Source organism: Formica exsecta, unplaced genomic scaffold (genome assembly GCF_003651465.1).
Source record: "Formica exsecta isolate Colony F162 unplaced genomic scaffold, ASM365146v1 scaffold82, whole genome shotgun sequence".
In the NCBI taxonomy this organism is placed as follows: Eukaryota; Metazoa; Arthropoda; class Insecta; order Hymenoptera; family Formicidae; genus Formica; species Formica exsecta.
In genome coordinates, this window is record NW_021853592.1 from 2,425,124 (window position 1) to 2,446,590 (window position 21,467).

Here is a 21,467-nt window from a genome sequence, read left to right on the forward strand (position 1 = left end):
TATATAAGAGAAATATAAAATACAAAAATTTCCTTACTCAAATAAGCTGGATAGTGTTTCGATGTGTAAAAATTGTAAGAATTGTCTGTCATCTCGTCCGTAAAGAATGAGAAGGCATTTGTGTCGAAAGGCACATAGATTGTTTCGTCCGCTTTTTCCTCCAATTGCGATAATTGTGTATTCTTCAGATCCAATGAACAAATGACATTGTTCGATATCTTATGACAATGATGACCATTTTCAATGATCTTAAACGCTTGTTCATCGAGGTTGTCAATAGTACTCCTTATCGCATACGAATCCAATCTGGTATTCTCGTAAAAAATATATGCCTCGTGACGCAAATTACGACAATCTCGAAGACCCTGAATGTCGAAGGCATACTTGCCGATCGTCTGTTCGGCCATTAGAATGCAATCGAGTCTTTCGCCTGAAAAGAAATTTTAATTCTGTAATTTATACGCTACACAGTTGTTTGCGTTTTATTTCATGTACGATTGATATAAAATTGATGTTTTCTTAATAAACGTTTCATTGAATTCGTAATCAATTACAATTTATTTTATCGAAACACAATGAATCTTAAATATGATCCTGAATAACAAAGGAGCAATATTAATGACGATAATAACATTAACGCTATAATTTTTATTGAACAAAAGTGTACAAATTTCAACAAATATAATAAAATTTTTATAAAATATATATCTAGAGAGAGAGAGAGATAATTGCGAAATTTTTTGAGAAGAAGAACGCTTAATTGCATTGATATACATATTGAATTTGTTTAAATTGCGCTAGAAGAAGAAGAGAGACGGTCGTACATATATATATATATATATTATTTTTTGAGTTGTAAATTATTTAGTTCCATTAAATTATTGTATCCGACTTAATTTTATTTTTGATTTTTTTGTATGTACTATCGTAACCCGATAATATTAAGTATTATAAATTATTATTCTAAATTGTCGAAATGAGTTGTGATAAACCAGAAAACAGCTCATGATTAAGTTCTTAAGAAACCTGATTAAGCGTTCGGATGATTAGCGGGGAAGTGCCGAGTCAGTATAATATTGCAAGATAAAAAACAAGAAATAGAGAGCACGGTACGTGACATCAGTCAGAGTCATGCATCCCTTTTCTTAAACTAAAGAATATATAAAGTAAATATAGCAACAGTATCAGTCGGAAAATCAATCTATAATGGAGCACGTTTGAAAACTTTAAGGTATACAAGTGAGCCAAAACTTTTTGTATTATCTTTACTAAAATATATTTTGTGAAAAAGCACAAGGTGTCTTATATCTGGTGGATAAGTTTCAATCCTCAGAGCGGAGAATCCTTTAAAAGCTCTACCGTATTAGACATGGGCATAACAGTACATTCACATTCAAATATCTACAACTTTCTCGCTATTAATCTTTGACGGACTTTAACCAATAACTGCTACATGAGCACATTTATTTTTGTTTGTTTCACGCAAACATTTCAAGACTAATTTGAACATGTTGGGCAGTTCACTGAGATTTAGTGTTTTAAATCATGAAACGGCGATACAGATATTATTAGAGGGGATATACACACGTTTAACTTGCTAGTATAATAATTCACTTCGGTATTTAGATGTAAGATCGATAAAAGTGTTTATCGGAATAAAATTATATTATAGACTAATCGCTGTAATCACCGCTATCATATCCTCGACTCGATTATTGTGGACACTTAAATCTTACTGCTAGGGACGAATAACTATATTTATTGATCTATATCAGGTTATCGACGTTTAATATTTGTTTATAAAAAGTTATAGCAGTTGCATTATACACAATATTTCATCATGACGGTGATTACGAATAAAAAATATCCCATATCGATTCGCATTCACAACTCATTCACATCACCAGGACTTTTCTCAAAAATCGAAAAAATTATTTTAAATTGTTCTGCATTCTTCTTGCAGTACCATTGCGTTAAAAATAAAATTTAAGTTGATTCAAGTTAATCAATGAACAATGCGAGCAAGCCAGATATTTAATTGTAAACAAAAACAAATACATTAACGTATTATTTAATACTAGTTTTTTTATAAACTTTACACATTTTATTTATAAAGTCGAATGAGAAGAATGGAGATTGTGTATATATGTTATATATGCTTAACTTAGAAGGTTGCTTAGTTTCGAAGAACAATCAATCTGTTTAATATCGACATATTCTCACTCAAATTCTTACAAAAAATTGCCATTATAAGGTCTTGATCATTGATTCAGTCTTTAGAATCATCTGCTTTCGGTTAATAACAAGATAGTCGGCGGCGGTACGATTATCAAGATCAAAGGCATTCGCATTAGTTTCTACGTCATACGCGATAAACACATTTGATTTTTCTATGTAAATTTAAGATAAGCGTAATGCTTTAAATAATTTAAATTATATCTCTCGCTGTCTTTTTCTCTTTCTTTCTATTTAAAAATTACAGCTCGTGAAAGCGCGAAATACGTGGGATACGTGAAAGCGGAAATGGGGGGATACACGGATAATTATTTCGCCGCGGCACACTCTACTCATCCTAACATACGATCGATCGGTCTTTCGTATCGAGTAATTTTTCATTCGCTTGACGAATCGTCTTTCTTTTACCACCGAAGCCTACTCAGGCAAGAGCAAGTCTTGCTCGTTGCAAAGATAATATGATGTCGATAGCGATGTTGATAGCGCTAACGCTATGACAATGACTTGTCGCGTGATGTCTTCCGTGTTGATGGTTTCCATCACCACAACCGGCTTATTAGCGACGCGTTTGCGCGTAAACCCCGATCTCTGCCTCGAAGAGAATCTGATTGATCCTAAGTTTGGCAACCGATCTTGAGTACGAGTCGGGAATTTCAGCGAGCTGCACGGCAATACTCTCACCGAACTTGGCGAACTCCTCCTTCGTCTTTCTCCGTCCTTTCTCATCCGTTTCGCCGGCTTCAAGTTTCATCCGTTCGACCTCGTTGAGATCGACCGGCGAACTGTCTTGGCTCGGCAAGGAGCAACTATATAATTCCATTGCCTTTAGACTGGACGACGAGGATTCCTCGGCGTCCTCGCTTAGCGAAGCATTGAAGGAACCGGTACCGGAGCCGTTTGTCTCTTCATTGCAGTCCATGAACGTTATGCTTTCTGGATCGATGTCGCTCACAATGTATTCTTCTTGTAGCTTTGATCCCTCCTCGACTTTCTGCGAAAAGGGCATCAGGCTGGATCAAGAATTTTATCGCGCTCTGACAATAGCGACGGAAAGAATTTACTTTCTTTACTTCACAATCTCTTGTCATTATTTTTAGCTACAATTATGGATTACAAACGTTTAGAATTCGCTCAATTAATGTCGCGTTCGCACGATTCGAATTTAATCTTACGCGTTAATCTCCAAAGACCGCTGTTGAAACTTTCACGCGTATTTATTTTTCCTCGTATAAAACATGGGAAATGCATTGCTATTACGATAATTGCTATAGTGCAGGAAACATTTATAAAAATCGTAATTGTCTTCTTGAGAAGAAATACAATGACTTTGAAATATCAAATAGAAAGAAATTATATGGAATCCATCATCTTCGTGTTGTCGATGTTGGCGCATAAAAATGTTGCGCGTTATTATTATTGTTCTTCCGTGCACATGCGACGAAATTAAACACAGCTAAACCGGAATTATCACAGAATGGATCGAGTCGGATATAAACAAAAATCGACTCAAACTTCCGCTGGGAAGCGGACGATGATAATAATAATAATATGTCGCTACGCGTCGCCACACGAGTCAATGAAGCATTTATCTCGATCAGCGACGCATCGTGCTATTTTTTTTAGGGCGAATTGTATTATATCTTGTGTTATATCTTATTAGTTGAATGAAAAATCTTACACGCCAAAAATCGCCGAATCGTACACGATGTTTGTAAAAATCAAAACCAAAGATTACACTTAAAGAATGAGATTTGAATTAACTAGCGATTAATTAAGAAAAGATAGCGAATTATTTGCTGCGGAAAAAAATTAATACCTCTTTATTGAAAAATTTCCAAACAAACACGCGCAACTCTCAGGATGATATATAATTATTATATGCGTACATTCTCTCTCTCTTTCTCTCTTTTAAATAGAATGTAGATGAATATATATAATGATTTTTGAACTCGTATAATTTTACACGAAAAGAACCAAAGAAAATGACTTTCTATAACAATATCGACTGTTTCATCCGTCATCAAAATTGCCGGTAAAATCTTAAAAGATCATTTGCGGGCGAATCGTGAACGATATTCTTCTCTTCCGCCTACCTTCTTCCGCTTGCTGTATCTACGCGTGCCAAATTGTAGAAATTGCATAGCTTTGAAGGCGAACCACTTGGAGACATATAGGTCGTCCGGGCCGGTGGCGGTATCGCGGCTGTTCTGAATTTTGTGCACCTCTCGGGAATACTGGCACTTGAGATTGGTGATCTTTTTTTCAACTTCGAGGGTGTTGCAGCAGAGAATCTCGGCGAGCTCTTGGATAGCTCGCTTGCGCTTCGCGCGGTCCCGGTAGCCCCGGGCGTTCCAATCCCAGAGGACACGCCGTTGTTGATACTCGCGGAGCAGCTCGAGGGTCTTGTCGCGCGTCCACTCCATGCCGACGCGCGTCCCGCTAGATGCGCCTACGTCTTCCCAAAGTGTCCCGTGACTGTACATGTAAGATACAAATGCAGCTGCGTTCTGGGCGCGCGAAAACACGCGCGCGATGAGCGAAGGGGCGACCTGAGTCGTGCGAGGGTCGTCAACGGGCCGTTGTCTACTGTCCGCTAATAAATTGCGGGGCAGAATCAACACGACGAAAGCCGCAGCCGCGAAACGAGCGCGCGTTTTAATGATTTTTGCGCGGGGCTCACGCGCGCTTGGCCACCTTGCTTTCTTTATTTCTCTTTACGGAAACCCTGGCGAGAGCACGAAGACGGCCGAGTCTGCGCGAATGTCGTCCGTTCCTATTCCCTGGTCGCGATTCACCGTCCACATCGCTCTTATACAAGCGTTGTGTTATGAGAGAAAGAGAAAGAGAGAGAGAGTGTGTGAGAAAGGGGCAGAGGGGGAGAAAATCTCCCTCTCCCGCTATTACCAATGCCACTGATGCCCCCCATACCGCTCTCTTCTCGTCGACCCTCTAGGATCTTTCTTTGTTTGCTCCGTTAAATCTTAAAGTATGAAAACATCGATGCTTTAGAGTCATGTTAAAAGTTAAATAATTCATCAAGCATCTTCGAATTATTGCGAATATGTTTTATCTCATTCTTTATAATATTATGTATTCATCCTTGGTCATAAATGAAGAATAATAAAAACTTACGCGTTGTTTACATTATGGTAAAAATATTTGAAATCTATTTTTTTCTATGATCATCGCGATTATGATTATCTTTTTCGGCGCAGCCGGTTATATGAAATACGCGACTGCATTTAGGGAGTACGTGCGAGACATTGATCGGAATCAGCAACGCGTATATGTACATATAGAGTGTCCCAGACCTACCGCACCATCTGCTAATAGCAAATTCTTGAGATCATTTGGAGATGATTTTTCCTCATTATTTTTTTGCAAATTTCCAATTTTTTCCATCATATATCTTTGTAACTAAGCCTTAAATTATAATTCTCTCTCTCTCTCTCTCTCTATTAAAGTAAACTTTATCTGAAATTAACTAAAGAATGTAGTTTTAACTCTCTATAAAGTTTAGCTTGCAAAAAGCCCTTCTTCTTGAATCGCTTATACAAAAATTAATTGATGCCTCGATATTTTTGCTGAGGAATAATCATCTCCAAATGATCTCAAGAATCTGCTCTTAGCAGGTGGTGCGGTAGGTCTGGGACACCCTGTATACAAACACACATGAAGGTGTGTACACTCGACTCCGAATTAACTTATTTTTCCCCGCATCCCTTTCTTTTTCTCGTATATACATGATGCTTCATTTCTCGCGTTAATTATATCAGTGTATCGTATATATACCGTGCTCGTAAAGTCTACGCAATTTTTACGCGTTATAATCGATAAGGTTTGACGGCGATTATATACTTATTGATTTGTAGAGTGCATGATTTTTGTCGCACGATGTGTTATCTCCTAGTTTATTTATTTATATTGTATAATAGTACGCTCTAATTCATTATAGAATAGACGTGATATTTTATATTTTGAAATCTCTAGCGCAAAAATTTATTTAGCACGTGCGATAAATACAATATACGTGCATTAACCCGTTAGCTGGGTTTGCTAATTATGAACATTATAATAATTTTATAAATAATTTTATAAATAATTTTATAAATTAAATAAGTTGAGAGATAAAAAATTTAATCGCTCGAATATATTATTGGCGTATTTATTTATATATACATTGATGTAATGAAACAATTATACCTACATATAGAATCATAAAACAGATTTACCATATAGGTATATTTGGGGTACACAACTAAAATTTATTAAATTCAAGCGCGATGCAGTTTTGCATTACAATTAATAAAGAGACGGGGACCGATTTTTGTGTCGATTTAAAACCGTATTATGGAGAGCGCTTGGATATGATATCGGAAAAACGATAGGATGTGAAACTTACCTGGGAATAAAACGACATGCGTGCCCGTCATCGATTGTACAGGATTGCCATCAGCAGCCAATATTCGGAGCGAGTGTCCGTAGGCAGATAGTAAAATGGGACAGTTGTGAGCATTGGCATTAATAAGACGTAATAAATAGGAAAAGCCATGCTTTACTCGCACAAATACTTGTCGTGCCTGTAAAAATTTCAAAAATACATCCCGAGATGTAAATTATTTTCCATCGTTTCGCATTTTTACTTTATGATCTAAACTATTACATCGAGCGCAGACAACGCATATATGCTGTTTATAATTATTTTTATAATATTCCGACACAGCCGAATTGGTATTCAAGCGAGCGAATTTTTTTTTTTTATTTATAATAATGATAATGGCGAAGAGAATATATATACCTGACCGTTTACGAGGAGCTCATCCGGTGTAGGTGGATATAGGAGTGTTTGTCGCGTCAGCGGAGTTGATGACCTTGATGACAGTACAAGTATCCTTTCTAGACTGGCGTTGTCACGTGGTCCTCGAACTGTCAACGACCCGTACACTCCGTCTCCTTGCTGTGAGACTAATGATCCCCTCCCCCGCCCCCCATTCCGTCAATTTTATTTTTCTCACTGACTGACTCTTTCGAACTAGACCGCGCTGTAGAATTCTATGTGAGTCTCAAAGCGCGGCGTTCTTCGGATTTAAGCGGGGAATCATGAAGGCTCTTTTGCGAAGGAAGGAAATATCACGGAGATTAGACTGGACCACTCGCCATATCGCGTCGATTGAATCCGGTAGCTCCACTGTTTTTGTTCTGCCGAATAGAACGATTCTTCCCCCATCTCGGAGTCACGATACTTCAGCGCGATATAATTAATATATTTAAGAAGAATACGGTTGTATATGGAAATCGTACGCGACTTTTATTTGTAATAAAGAAACAGTGTGACAAGAGAAACGCCCGGTTCTTGCTCTTTCGAGTCCACGGATGTTATTGATCTTGTTATTCTTGATGCAAGCGCCGGATAGAACGACGTTCTACGGCGTAGACCGGAGTCAAAATTGGGCGAATCGATTTAAGTTCGAAATTACAGCTAGAGTTTGCGCAGAATTTCCCTTTCAATTTGTTCTTTTGTTAATACGAAACTCGCGTAATGATTTCATGTCCCTATGTCCAAAAGATGTCCAGAGGATAGCATTCGCATTCACAGATAAAAGTTCAAAACGTTACAACGCGTATATCAATATATATTTACGCAAGAGAAATTATTACGAAAAATTACATATATATAATAAAATATTATGCATTCACGTACCTGAGTGAGCGTGGTAGAAATATGTTCCTGCGCTTTCGGGATTTATCTTATAACGAAAACCATTGTAGGGTAAGATAGGGCATTGTGTTATCATAGGCACACCGTCCATATAATTAAAATCTTTTTGCCGGATTCCATGCCAATGGAAAGTCAACTCGTCGCTTTTTAATTTGTTGTAAACAAGAACCTCTATTGTGTCGCCGAGACAAATCTATTATGCAGATATAATATATATATATATATATATATATATATGCCATTGAAAGAAATTCTCTTTCACAAAAGTTAATACACACTTTTTCTTTTTGCCGACACTATAATATATAACTGATATTCATCACCTCAATATCGATTGTGTAAAAGAACGATGTATAATAATTATGATATAATAATTAATAATATTTAAAGAGAATATACACTACACACATAAATATTAAAAACTAGACATAAAAACTTTTTATCGTGATATTTGTAGAAAAAAAATATGTAGTGCAAAAGAAAATCGTACTCATATTTACTTGTATAGCTGGTCCCGGACTTCTTCCGTTAATTGTCAAAAAGCTCTTTGACGCGATAATATTTGTACATGTGGAGATCTCGTCCTTGTCTTCGATTTTGTTACAGGAACTACTATAATAATATATTATATTAAAAATATATATAGTTATATTATTAGTTATATTATTAGTTATAGTTATATATAGTTATATTATTAGTTATATATATATATGGTTTGTGTTTTGTCTTATAATTATTTAACAATCGAATATACTCAGATAATTTAAATTTAATATTTTCAATTATATATATTTGAACTTTATATAATGAAAAAATCGAAGCAAAAATGGATTTGATTGAAAGAAAATGTTAAGCTCGATAATCGAATCAAAGTAATTATATGAAGAAAACCACGAAATTGCTGGCATTAAAAAGCGCATATCGTAAAGATTCATACAAAGTATACAACACCATATTATATATATATATATGAACCTATAGTATAATTTATGTATGTATATGTACGTATCAAAGTGTGATAGTGCATCTGCGTATATGTGTGCATATGGTTATCGGAACCTGTTGTACATCAAAGTATAGAATGCATTCAACGACCGTGAATATTAACCGTTAGAATGCTGCATTCCAATTCGAATAAAGTGGAGAAATATTTACTATTATTGCGAAACACGTTTCGAAAAAATTCACATCAGAAAACTATCGAATCTTTTGATTCAATTCAAAGCTTCCCGAGTGCTCCGCTTTCTCGATTTCGTTTTATATTTGCACACTTTTGTTTTTTTTATAACACTGCGTTATTTTTACGTTACTAAACATTTTCTAGTTTATAAATGTTCTTTCTACTTGCGTATACATATTATATATAAAGTATTAGTATTATTAAATATTTGTTAACTTAAAAATAAGATAAAATAAATAAATTGTATTATTTCGTAATGCTATCTCACCTTATTGCGCCGTGCGATTCTGTGACGAAGAACCGATAAACGCATGTTTTTCTTGAAGATATTTCGCCGGAACAAGGACGCGCACATTCATGATAATCATCTGATTTTTGAAAATTAGAAAATCGTTTAGTCATTAAAATATTTTTATTAAATAAAAATAAAAATTTCATTGATCGATATTTTATTAATGATCATCAAATTAACTTTATTGAATTAAGCGCACCATCTCACATTTAGGAATACAATAACATAAAACGGTAAACCTTTTTCAATATTTTTCCAAAATCACAGCTAATTAATATTTGCTATTATAAAAGATTTCACTCACCGAATGTCCCAGAACACAAAACCGAAATCGGACAAGAAACTAATATCAAAACCATCGAATAGCGAAGACACGACATGATGGCCCAGAATATCTGGGTTGTACCATAGCACGTATACGTACATACAGTTTGAACGATCCTGCACGGATCTAAGTCGACTACTGACCGACCGATCGATTCAGGAAGTGAACGTTTTGCGAACAGCTCGCTGCTTAGAGATTGTAAGAGTGGGTGAAAGAAAGGCTTAAGCTATGCTAAAGTGTTACACCTCGAGAAAAGACTATCTGTTTTTCTTTTTATCATAAAGATACACATTTGTTGTATAATGTTCACATAATGTTCACTTCAAATGCAGTTTTATTATTTATTACTATATATAATTGAAGAAGCATTATTATATAGTACAACAAAAGGATGAGAAAAAGAAATGGTTTCTTCTTTTTCAGAAAAGAAACAAGCGATTAAAGACTAACAAAAAAAAGACACATTCGTATTTACATATATAACCATACATAGATTTGAATAAACCATTTTTAAATAATATTTTTATAGTTTATCAATATGATTTTTATTTACATATAGCTATATAAATATAGTTTAGTTTCTTATTCGAAAAAATATTAATGTTGTCTGTACATTGTTTATGTGTTTAAAAGAAGATTGGTTTTGTAACATTGTAAACTGCATAATGGTACTCCAGTTTTTGAACATGAATATCTTTTTGGATTTTCACATTGATTTACGCCGCAAAGAATTTGTTCCGGCGGAATTTTTCTGAAATAAAATTAACAAAAGAATATACACAACTGTTGTTATTTACCTTAAATATTATTAAAAAACTGTTATAATTTTATTATACTTACTCTTTGGTGGGACAAAGTGGAAAATCTTCACCAGGTGGCAGAGATATAGAACTTCCTTCAATCGTTAAACGATATGTCACTAGTGGTACTTGTTGCTTAGATAATCTTCCCTTGCTGATAACTTTGGATGCTTTAGATTCCTGTTTCTTAAGTAACCTTTCCATCGTCTTTTTCTACAAAAATCATTTAAAAATATTTATTCAAAATTAAAAAACTTCATTGGTTTAATCGGAAAGCTTTGTTTTAAACAGTACTTTATCTTTCTCTCGTTTTTCATCAGCAAGTTGTTTTCGCTTCAGAGATTTCAAAGCAGCTTTCTGTATAGCTTCTGCAGTCATGACTTTTTCCTTGTAACCAGTAGGTAATGACATAAGTTGTTCCACACCTGAATTTGGCTCAGTATCAGTTTTTCTCTCAAACATTGCTCTCTGTCGAGCTGTCATGAGTTTAGGATCCTTTGGTTTAATTTTTTTTAATTCATCATCAACCTGAAATAAAATATATGTTTTTATTATTTCTTATTATAGTTATTAATTTGTATTATCAAAATGTATATAAATAGAAATAGAATATATTTAAGAAAATACAATACATACCTCTTCAAGTTTACCAGACTCAATAGCATCAAGCCATCTTTCTTCTTCGCTGCTGGTTCCACTATCTTTACCTTTGTTGCTTTTCGGAATTTTCTTCTTTGTAGTTGCTTTTGGGAAAGATGTAGTATTCATTGCAGATACACTTATACTACATGTTTTCAATATTTTTTCACGTTTATCCAAACTGAAAAATATATCATAGATTGTACATATGTAAAATGTTCAAGTATTCTTGAAATTTTTTTTAGTTGGATATTATATATTATTCTAAACAATTAAACAATTTTTTTCTATTTAATTAATATATCTTGATAATTTTGCAATATATATATATATATATATATTAAAAATTATAAAAAAAATATAATACATGTACCTCCTTTCATCCTCCTTTTTCATTTTTATCCTAAAACTTTTCTTCCGGTCAGTATCAGCTGTGATATCAACAAAGACGTCGTTGTCATGCATGAGCTTTTTCTTTTTGTGCTTTTTATGTTTATGTTTCTTGTGTCTTTTTTGCGGTAGGACATCACTTGTATCTGATCAATTATTTAATCAACATTGAGAATCGTGGAAAAATTTACATCACATGTCATTGAGAAGTATAACGCAAAAATTAAATATATGAATAGAGAATCATACCTAAATTCATTTCTTCTTCGGTACTTATATCTCTCGGCTTACCCATTAGTTTAAAAAGAATAGTCAAATAACTTATTTAAAAAATGATATATCCGAGATTGAGATTGCGTAAAAATAAATATGCAAAACATTTGCATTTTCTGTATTTCAATATTTCAATCCCTATTCCATTCTGTTCTGCTGTCTGCTCCTCAAAAGTTGATACATGGGTAATTAGGTTAGACAAGTCTTTATCGCATGCGCGGCAAACATAGACTTTATATATAAACTAGACTGCTACAACGATGTGACAGGTGAAGCCAGGGCAGCCAATGGGCGCGTTCGGCAGAGAAAGCGCTCTTGTCTTGTCAACACTCGATGTTGATTTGTTGGTTCTAAGGCCGGTATTCATAGTCCGTTCTTATATTCAAGATCGTCTTAAGTACGATCTTAAGATACTATGCGGCCATTTCATTGGTTGAATGGGATCTTAAGACGACCCAAGACCACACTTAAGACGATCTTGGATATGCTCTGAACTAGTGCAGCCACTTCAGCTATAAAGAACGACCTATTTACAATTGAGCAGAATATAACCAGACTGTCAATCGATATAACCTTATTTGAACGCATCCCCATATTGTTAAGATTCTTCGAGATTTTCTAACCTCATCAATCTCATTCCGGGACGTTTCTTTTTAATCTAACCCGGAACGTTTTTATTAGTTATAAGTGAAAGTATATATCTTAGAGAATCTTTCTTTTTGTGTATATATATATATATAGATATATAATTAATATAAAATGGGTAAGGAAAATGAATCGGATGGTACGAAAAAAAGAAGGAAGTCCGTGAATGCAAGCAGTGGAACGTCGATGAAAGACGGAGACATGTACAAGGTATATAAAAATTATAATTATTTGTTAATTATAATAAAGAACCAAAAATAGTAACAAAATATGTTGTTTTTGCTTCTATGAATTACACGTAACTTATATCCTTATCTTAGACAATAATAAGTTATGAAGAAAAGGAAGCTAATGAGAGATTGCCCGAAGACGATTCCGAATGTTTTTTAGCGACCTGCGACAATATTCGAGCAGCAATGGCTAAGATAGTTAAATTGAAATCCAGTGGAGATCCAAATGTCTGTAACAAAGCCTGAAAAATAATAGTCATTATTTATTGTTGAGTTTTCTGTAAATTTAATAAAAAACAAATATGTTTTAGGTGAAAGATGAGATTCGTGAATTGCAAATTCAAACATGCCTGGCATTTGTAGAATTGAAGAAGCTAAATCGCATGGAAAAATTTCGTACAAAATGCGCACGCGATTCTCTTGTGGCTGCAAAAAGCAGTGTAGACAGTAGACATTTGCATTTACAGAATCTGTTATATGAAGTGATGCATTTGAAAAAAGAAGTCGTCAAGTGTCTTCAATTTAAGTAAATCTTTTTATTTTTATGTAGAGAGGAAGATCTTTATTCTCTTATTATCTTTAAATAAAGGAAAATTACTTTTTTCTTTTCTTTCATTGTAGATCCAAAGACGAATTGATAGAACTTGTTTCAGAAGAGGAATTTTATAAAGAAGCTCCAGAAAGCATTTCACGATCTGTATATAAATTTTTCATATAGCTATATAGTAAATTTAAACATCTTTCTATAATACATGTGACGAATGTATTTTAGGAAATAACAAAAAACAATCCTCATCAATTGAGATTGGCTCGTTTGGAGTGGGAATTGACGCAAAGAAAACAGTTGGCGGTGTTATGTGATGAACTGACAGAGAGCAAAAAGGCGGTAGCATCTAGTATTGAAACAAAACAAACTCGCTTAGATAATCTTGCACCACAACTGCATTCTATATTAGAGGTATGAATTTACTTACTTAAAAAAAAAAATATATATATATATAATGTTCTTTTTAAACATTTAAATAAATGACAAATTTTTCTTTTTTGTGTTTTCAGGCGAGCAAACCATTGCAAGAGAGCCTTGGATTGCCATTAGATAAAATTCGTCAAGAGCATCAAAAAGCTTTGTTACTCGCATCAGCACTTTATGTATTATATGCAAAGGCATCTGCCTATAGAGACGCTTATGGTATAATTAATATATCAGATATATTTAAAATATGAATTTGTTGCCATTTTATGACTTAAAATCTCTCATTTTTATTGCTTCTTAAAATATCTTGTAGATAATACATTGGTGGTCAAAGTGGAAGGTGACGAAGATGAAGCAAAACGTGCAAACAATCAGGACGGTTTGCAAGAGTCCGATTCAGATCCTGAGAATCAATCGGAAAATATTGTAGAGGAAATGCCTGTGCATAAAAAGAGACATCATAGAGTTTCTCGGGAAACTAGGCAGGAAGAAAAGCGGTCAAAGCTCTTGCAACGACACCCATTGCATGTAAAAATCATTATCATATTAAAAAGTAAGTTTTGAATAGACATCTATGATCTATGAAAATTGGCTTGAAAGTTGCAATCAAATTCTAGTTTTATTTTAACATGTGTGATCATATTTTAATATAAGAAAACGTAAAATTAAATAAAATTAAACTATATTTGGAATCTTTCTAAAAATCTTGATTTAAATCTCATTTTTGTAAAATTAACTTTTCAGATGAGACGAAATTGACTCTTTGCTTTTATTACATGATCTATTTAAAAGTCATTACAGTGGAGTCAAAACTCGAAACGGAAGACTTAGGAGGTATTAGTGCTGGGTATGTAAAATTACTTAAACATTACTTAAAAATTACTTAAATTTTTCTTGACTTGTAATATTGAATTATTTAAATTTATAATATATAATTATGAGAAAATACACTTTTCTTTTTTCTATTATTTGAGATAATTATTTCAAGTTGTATTTATTAATAGAGACATGCTGGTATCAGAATCAATTCTTCGCGAACTATATCCGCGAGATTCGGGATTGGAGAGTCCGAATCCCGCCAATCAGTATCAGTTATCACGGCATAATTTGGGTTCGTTCTCGTCTTTGGGATTAGGCATTCCTTATAGATGGGCACAAAGAATGGCTGGTCTGCAGTTTGTCTCATCTGATATGAATGAACAACAACAAAAGGTACATACACTTGTAATTAAAATGTTAAAAATAATTAATTTAAAGTAAAGTTAAAATCTTTGTTTTCACACTTGTTAAAAGAAAAAAAATAGTCTCTTTGCTTGGGTATAGTAAGAAGTTATAATAATACAAAATAATTAATTTTGTTTATTGATATGATTAAATCAGCATATATTTAACTAAAATTTAATTTATTTTAATTAAAATTTAATTAACTATTTGTAGCTTACAAGTCAAGAATTGGCACAAGATTGTGTCGAAAGTGTATTGAAAGAAATCAAGCGGCGCGTGAAAGCGCGGCTAGATTTATGTTCGGAGATACGACAATTGGAATCTGGTAATCTGTCAATCTTCATCAGCACGGCAGATCCAGTGCCGCAAAAGATCTCAACGTCATTGCACCGATTCACGACGATGACCTGGAAAAATTACTCGAATTATATTACTTCGCCAGCATTCTGCCAAAAGGGATTAGTATCGTCCGTAGATATCTTCTATGAAGCTGTACTTCGTCGTGGCAGTAGTATGATTATTACTATTATTCCAGATTTTTTTATACGAATATAAGTTATTTTCCAGACATTTAGATTTAAAATGATTTTTAGGTGAACTTGTGGCAAGAATCGCTATTAAGCCAGATTATCCAAAAATAGCACCAGTATTTAGTGTAAGTATCAGTCAAATGGTACCGGCATCCGCCGATATCATTAGAGACATCGAGAGAGAAGTCAACGTGATGTGGACAAAATCTCCGACGTTGACAGCGCAGATACAACGACTGAGGGCATGTTTCGATATCTACCTAGAAACTGAGAGTATGGCACCAAAGGAAAAGATATTTTTCCATCCTGTGAAAGGGCGAACTCGTGCTCGACCATACAAATATTTGTCGCTCGGAGGAGGAATATTTATTCACCGTTAAATAAATTAAATTATTTGTATATATGTGCGTATTCTTTTATTTTTTATTAATTCCCAAGTACTTACACAAAAAATATAAATTTTTTGATTTCTTTAAATTATTTTAATTCTTAAAACGATTTATCAAAAATTTAATTTTGATTTTAAAATACATTGATTAATATTTTTAAAATATGATATTAGATCATATCTTTTTAGTTAAAAAAAAATGTTAATATTGATCTTTCCATTGGAAATAAATGTATTCTGTTTATATAGAAATAGACGTAAGCGGCCGTGCGGTTGGAGTCTTAGAAACGGTCAAGAGATATGTGCGCAAGGTGTTTCTCAACTGTTTATTCTCGAAAGACAGCTTATCGCATTCCTTTTTCATGAAAATGTTATCAGCTTTAATATAATTAAATTGTTCCCAAAAATTCTCCAATTTATCGAACGGCTCTGACATCTGCAAATAATCGTATTATTTAATCTTATTTTAATAGGATATATGTTTTTCTCTTACGTATACGCAATAACTCACGCAGCTCGTGAAAGTTGTTCTAGATCCTGTATCGCGTAAATTGTATTTCTGAACAGTCAGTAAACACGGTTCCAAACTCGAACACATTTTCAGCAACGAAATCAATATTGAGCCTTTCTCTGAAATCCTTTTCAATTCCTACAAATTAAGCAATCTTATGGGATCCAAACGTTAGTATTTGTTCAATATACATGCATATATAATCCATCACATAAACACAATTTTTTCTTTGATTTAATTAGAGGTAGTTAAATTAAATCCAACTTTAATCAAAGTTTAATACTTTTAGAACGCTGGTACTAATAATAGTCAATTTTTTCAGCTGAGTGGTGTCCAGCATTTGAGTAATAGAAAACGTTTGTCTCAAGCTTTCAATCCTCTTTCTCATTTGCACAATCTGATCTTTATATTCCGTTATACTATGCTCCCGCTTCTGCGATAATGCGTACGTGTCCTGTTTCAAACTCTTAATTGTACTTTGCAACTGTATTTGCAACTTTGGATATTGCGCCACATTCGCATGATGAGCATCGTCCTGTTCTTTCAAGTATTCGTACTGCTTTCTTTTATCTCCCGTATTGTTCTCGTACTCGATTATCGTTTCATTTAGTTGTCGCCATAATTCCTCAACTTCATTGGAAGCGTATTGCATCAAGCGTGACAAAGAGTCTTCCTTCTAAAATATGTTTGCATTATTGTATCAATATCTATCATAGGACAAAGTACATAATGATGAAATATTCTGTACCAAGTATACAATGCTGTGTATGTTAATAGCATTTTGGATTTTCGTTTGCGTCAATTTGCTTCCTATTTCTTTGTCTTGTCCAAAAATTATATTCTGCAGTTGATCGCAGAGCTGCTCTAAATCCCTTCGTACTCTATTTAATTCGTTCACCTCATTAATAGCAATATGATTGCGTTCATTTGTGAAGGATTCATGTAGATGCATACATTTTTGCTTATATGTTCCTATGTAATATCAATAATTATCAATGTCTTTCTTTATACAAGCGCACACGCAAATATATATTGAATTTAAAAATTAGGATATTATTCAAATTATTTGACTTAAAATTAAAATATTTAATTGTATGTTCTTATACTTTATATATAACTTATATAATGTGAGTTACCAATTATTAGATCCATAATTTGAATATGAGCCTCTTGCAATCTTCTGTGATCCATATCAGTTGTCTGTAGCTCATTATATAAATGCTGTATCATGAGATCTTTTGTCTTCATCATACGATCGAAATTTCTCCAAAGATACTCCACGTTTTCATGAAGTTCCTTACATTTTATTCGACGTAGAATAAATCGCCATTGTTCATTAATCTTTGCAGTGTTTAATCGCGAGAACGCTTCCTCGCGTTTCAGCTTATTCTACATTTCATAAAATGATTTATTACAAAATCACATTATCGCATTATTTATTTCAATTGCACGTTTAATATACCTTAGTAAACGCCGCAATCAACTGTTGCTTACGTCGTTTGCTTTCTAATTCTAATTCAGCTCGATGCTGCAAGTAGCGAGCGCGTTCCTCGTCGCTCATACGAGCTAATTTGCTTCCCTTTCCCTTTTTTTTCGGCATTTTACAACGAATTAATGTTCACACTCTTAAATAATTAATATTTAAATAGTTTATTCTTAACAAGATACAAATTTTCCGTAAGAATAACGATAATAAGACCTCTGTTACGGTCAACTAGATAAACACATGTTTGATCAATAATGTGTTGATCAAGTTCTAATTGATACAATATATTATGTGGCTTATAATACATTATAAAAATTTTATTTGACTTAAAACAAACTCTCTCATTTCCACTGGAATATAATATAAAATTTGTAATCAAAAATTTTAGTCACTTATAAAATTTTATAAAAATATTTTCACATATACACATATACGTAGTGTTAAAGACTTTGCAATTCTGTTTCAATAAAATTAGATATGAAAATTTATATATTAAATATATTATATCGCTCTATACTCTGTAATAACTTGAAACATAAAAAATATATTTGTATATATATTTTTATATATTAAGCAAAAATATGTTATGCAATCTTCAAAAGATATTAATATTATCTTTTTTAATAAACACTTATAAAATGTAAATGTCATATTATTTTTTTGAGACAATAATTTTATGCAAGAGTATGGACATATACAATATTTGTATATGCAATATTAAATACTTTTTTACTAAAATTGTAAATAAATCAAGGCATTGAGAATAAAAAACTATCAAATTTGCATCTTGATCGAAGCTCACATTCTTCATGAAAATATACTATAGTTGCCCTGCAACTATATTATACAATAGTAAATGTTGTGTAGTAATAGTTTCTATAAGCTCTTTGTATTATTCTATTTGGTGGAAGACTTAAATGCAACTTGGTTAATAAATGCATTGATTTTTGTAGCTCTCAATGGCGAAATATGTATCAAATATTTTTTTGCAATGCCATAGTTCTGGTGTCGATATTTTCCATGGACAGTGGTCGCTCTTTCGTCGTCGGTATGAAGCTTTGAGTACGTTTGATCTTTTCGCCTCCTTTTAGAGGACGCGTCACGATTTGCGTTTCCAGTAGAAATTGAGCCTCTTCGGCATGTTTTACTTTTTCACGTGCGACACGCAATTCAGTATCCAGATGCTCTCTTTCCATTTCCAGTTGCTGAAGTCGCAATTCGGCTTCTAAAAATAACATAAAACAAAAACAAAATCTTAAAATAAAAATATGGATAAAAATAGAAGTAAAAATAAAATTAAAGATAAAGTATAAAATATAAGCTAAATACATTAAAGACTAAGAGAGTATCTTTTGCACTTTAGAAAATTTAGGTTAATTATAGCTTAATGTGTGAAGCTTTTACATACACAAAAGCTTCATTAAATTATATATTAACAAGAAGTAGTAAAAAAGTATTAAAATAATATTTAATTATATTATGTATGTATATAAACAATTAAATATTTTATTTTTTATATTCTAGATCTTATACCATGCAACTGCTGTTCGTTTTTCTGTTGCATTCGTTCAAACTCTAGTCTTTTCATCTTCTCCATCTCCAACAATTCTTGCTGCTCCTGCTGCAGCTTTTCCAATTGCTCTCTTTTCTCCCATTCTTCGCGTAATACTCTTGCTTGCAAATTTCGTACTGTAATATATAACATATATAATATTTAAATTATACAATTCTAAAAAAAAGATATATATATATTGATATAAATTATATACACAATATTCTTACCTATTTCCTCATCGCGTAGAGCCTGTTTTTCTTCTTGTAGCAGCAGCTCTAATTTCTGTTTAACATCTTCCAGTTGTTGAACTTTGGCACCTTCCTCTTTCGATAGAGCTTCTAATTTCCGAGCTTGTATTTCAGCAGCAATCCTAGCTTGCCTTTCATGCTGAAGTTCCAGCTTGGTCTCTTCTTTTTCTTGTTTAGTAGCCTAGTAATAGCAACAAAGCGGTTAGAAATAAATTGTAATTAAAACTATTAATGTATTTTATTTATTTTTCTGCAAATTTTACTTGTCGCAAAGATCTTCTTTGATTGGCCAAACTCCTCTGATAGCCGATCTTCTCGCCCGAATGCTGAATGGCCGTTTGCAATGCTGCAAGCCATTGCAGCCTACCTTTATGGTCCTCTGCCACTAGCTCTATACATCTGTGTTCGGGTGTACTAAGAACAAATCTTCTATCAAGTTTCCCATTATTTGGCAGAGAGTCAGCCCAACAGTTAGCGTTCAACAATATCAATCCGGACGGTTCTTTTTGGTGTCGATCTTTATAATATGTCAATTCGCCAGGGCGCAGTACAAACCAGAAATATCGTAGTGTTGGCAATAAAAAACCTTTCTTCATCAAATAACCCTATGCAACAAAATTTATAAAAAGAGTTATAATATTAAAAATTAATTTGTATATATATATATATAACATAAACAAATTTTCATAATTTTCTTACAGTTTGTTTTTTATTTGAAATTTTAATCAACATTTTGATTTACCTTTTTCACTACATTCTCCACATAAATCTGGTAGAGATCATCAATAGCTTCTGTTAATGCCACAGTGTCCAAGGTATTACCACCACTGTACTTAGATTCGAGAACTGCTAGGAATGTGGGAAATCTTCCCAAAAAATTTTTCATAAAGAAATTGCATTCTGTGTATTATTATTATTGATTGAATTGATAAAACATTACCTAAACATTTTGATAGCTGCTGATAGAGCAGAAAAATCTATAGCGTCCCACTGCAGACCCAAGGACATTGCCAGATGGGAAGCAATTCGCGCCACTTCATCGCCATGCATTGTTACCTGTATAACACAAAGATAATATATTAAATATCTAATATAATGAAATATGTTTCTGTTTACAAAATGATCTTCGGTTTACAAACAAATAAGTAACCAACCAGATAAGAATCTGTTGCATTGGAATCTGTCTCAGCCAGTAGACAGTAAATTCTAAACAACTGGTAAACACTGTGATTTTCAAAGACTGGATGGGATCTTTCCAGATAGTTCTTTCTACAGACCAGCCAACAGATTTCATCTATACCTTCCTCCAGTCTTTTCAATGTATGTATAGAGGTAGCATCAGTTACAGAAGAGAATACCTGAAACATTTAACAATTTTGCATTAAGTTGAACACAATAAAGATAAAGTTAATGCTCTAAACCAAAGATAGAAGAGAAAATATATGAAACAACTTGGAAAAATATATAAATACTTTTAACAAAACATTTAAAAATAAAAAAGAATATAAACACATTTATATTCTAATTATATTTCTTAAAAATAATCTTTTGATGACTCATGACTTTTTGCTCTTGTAGAATGTCCTACCTCTTTTTGTAAATAATACATATACTGATCAAATGTCAAGTTTTGTGTACTCCGATAATGCTCTAGGCCTTTCTCCACGCCATATAAATCCATCAATGTACCAATATTGGCTGTCAACACCTATGGGCAAATCATCAATCGTGAGAGGGATATATTATATATATTAAGAAAGAGAAAGAGAGGATACCGCGCTGTAATTCAACGCATGCGCATTGAAATTCTATGTGCTGCAACAT

At 33.1% G+C, this 21,467-nt stretch overlaps 5 protein-coding genes across 5 annotated transcripts in view; 1 reads left to right on the plus strand and 4 right to left on the minus strand.

Annotated features, from left to right (window-relative positions):
• LOC115244462 overlaps positions 1 to 9,939 on the minus strand; it is an 11,046-nt gene extending 1,107 nt beyond the window's left edge. The window contains exons 1-9 of the mRNA XM_029822118.1: positions 9,731 to 9,939; positions 9,403 to 9,502; positions 8,455 to 8,566; positions 7,937 to 8,147; positions 7,034 to 7,200; positions 6,634 to 6,815; positions 4,329 to 4,710; positions 2,800 to 3,226; positions 38 to 430 (exon numbers count right to left, since the gene is read on the minus strand). Of these exons, the coding sequence (XP_029677978.1) occupies positions 38 to 430; positions 2,800 to 3,226; positions 4,329 to 4,710; positions 6,634 to 6,815; positions 7,034 to 7,200; positions 7,937 to 8,147; positions 8,455 to 8,566; positions 9,403 to 9,502; positions 9,731 to 9,806 (2,050 nt within the window). The 5' untranslated portion in view covers positions 9,807 to 9,939. The remainder of the gene's footprint in view (positions 1 to 37; positions 431 to 2,799; positions 3,227 to 4,328; positions 4,711 to 6,633; positions 6,816 to 7,033; positions 7,201 to 7,936; positions 8,148 to 8,454; positions 8,567 to 9,402; positions 9,503 to 9,730) is intronic.
• Positions 9,940 to 10,071: 132 nt separating this feature from the next.
• Positions 10,072 to 12,074, minus strand: LOC115244461 (INO80 complex subunit B). The gene is made up of 6 exons (XM_029822116.1): positions 11,830 to 12,074; positions 11,564 to 11,726; positions 11,188 to 11,371; positions 10,846 to 11,079; positions 10,592 to 10,764; positions 10,072 to 10,502 (listed from the first exon to the last, which is right to left on the minus strand). The coding sequence occupies exons 1-6, from the start codon at positions 11,873 to 11,875 to the stop codon at positions 10,370 to 10,372; spliced, it is 933 nt and encodes a 310-aa protein (XP_029677976.1). The 5' UTR covers positions 11,876 to 12,074; the 3' UTR covers positions 10,072 to 10,369.
• Positions 12,075 to 12,388: 314 nt separating this feature from the next.
• Positions 12,389 to 15,855, plus strand: LOC115244417 (THO complex subunit 5 homolog). The gene is made up of 11 exons (XM_029822027.1): positions 12,389 to 12,708; positions 12,819 to 12,956; positions 13,040 to 13,254; positions 13,350 to 13,425; positions 13,501 to 13,686; positions 13,785 to 13,917; positions 14,015 to 14,254; positions 14,446 to 14,548; positions 14,706 to 14,913; positions 15,139 to 15,436; positions 15,519 to 15,855. Exons 1-11 carry the CDS (start codon positions 12,613 to 12,615, stop codon positions 15,833 to 15,835), a joined length of 2,010 nt encoding a protein of 669 aa, XP_029677887.1. The 5' UTR covers positions 12,389 to 12,612; the 3' UTR covers positions 15,836 to 15,855.
• Positions 15,856 to 16,023: 168 nt separating this feature from the next.
• On the minus strand, positions 16,024 to 18,093 carry LOC115244419 (dynein regulatory complex subunit 2-like). The gene is made up of 6 exons (XM_029822029.1): positions 17,817 to 18,093; positions 17,491 to 17,743; positions 17,103 to 17,326; positions 16,638 to 17,030; positions 16,355 to 16,492; positions 16,024 to 16,279 (listed from the first exon to the last, which is right to left on the minus strand). The coding sequence occupies exons 1-6, from the start codon at positions 17,952 to 17,954 to the stop codon at positions 16,085 to 16,087; spliced, it is 1,341 nt and encodes a 446-aa protein (XP_029677889.1). The 5' UTR covers positions 17,955 to 18,093; the 3' UTR covers positions 16,024 to 16,084.
• On the minus strand, positions 17,990 to 21,347 carry LOC115244418 (differentially expressed in FDCP 6 homolog). The gene is made up of 8 exons (XM_029822028.1): positions 21,232 to 21,347; positions 20,798 to 21,001; positions 20,584 to 20,699; positions 20,386 to 20,509; positions 19,907 to 20,248; positions 19,623 to 19,824; positions 19,374 to 19,529; positions 17,990 to 19,065 (listed from the first exon to the last, which is right to left on the minus strand). Exons 1-8 carry the CDS (start codon positions 21,322 to 21,324, stop codon positions 18,815 to 18,817), a joined length of 1,488 nt encoding a protein of 495 aa, XP_029677888.1. The 5' UTR covers positions 21,325 to 21,347; the 3' UTR covers positions 17,990 to 18,814.
• Positions 21,348 to 21,467: the final 120 nt, after the last annotated feature.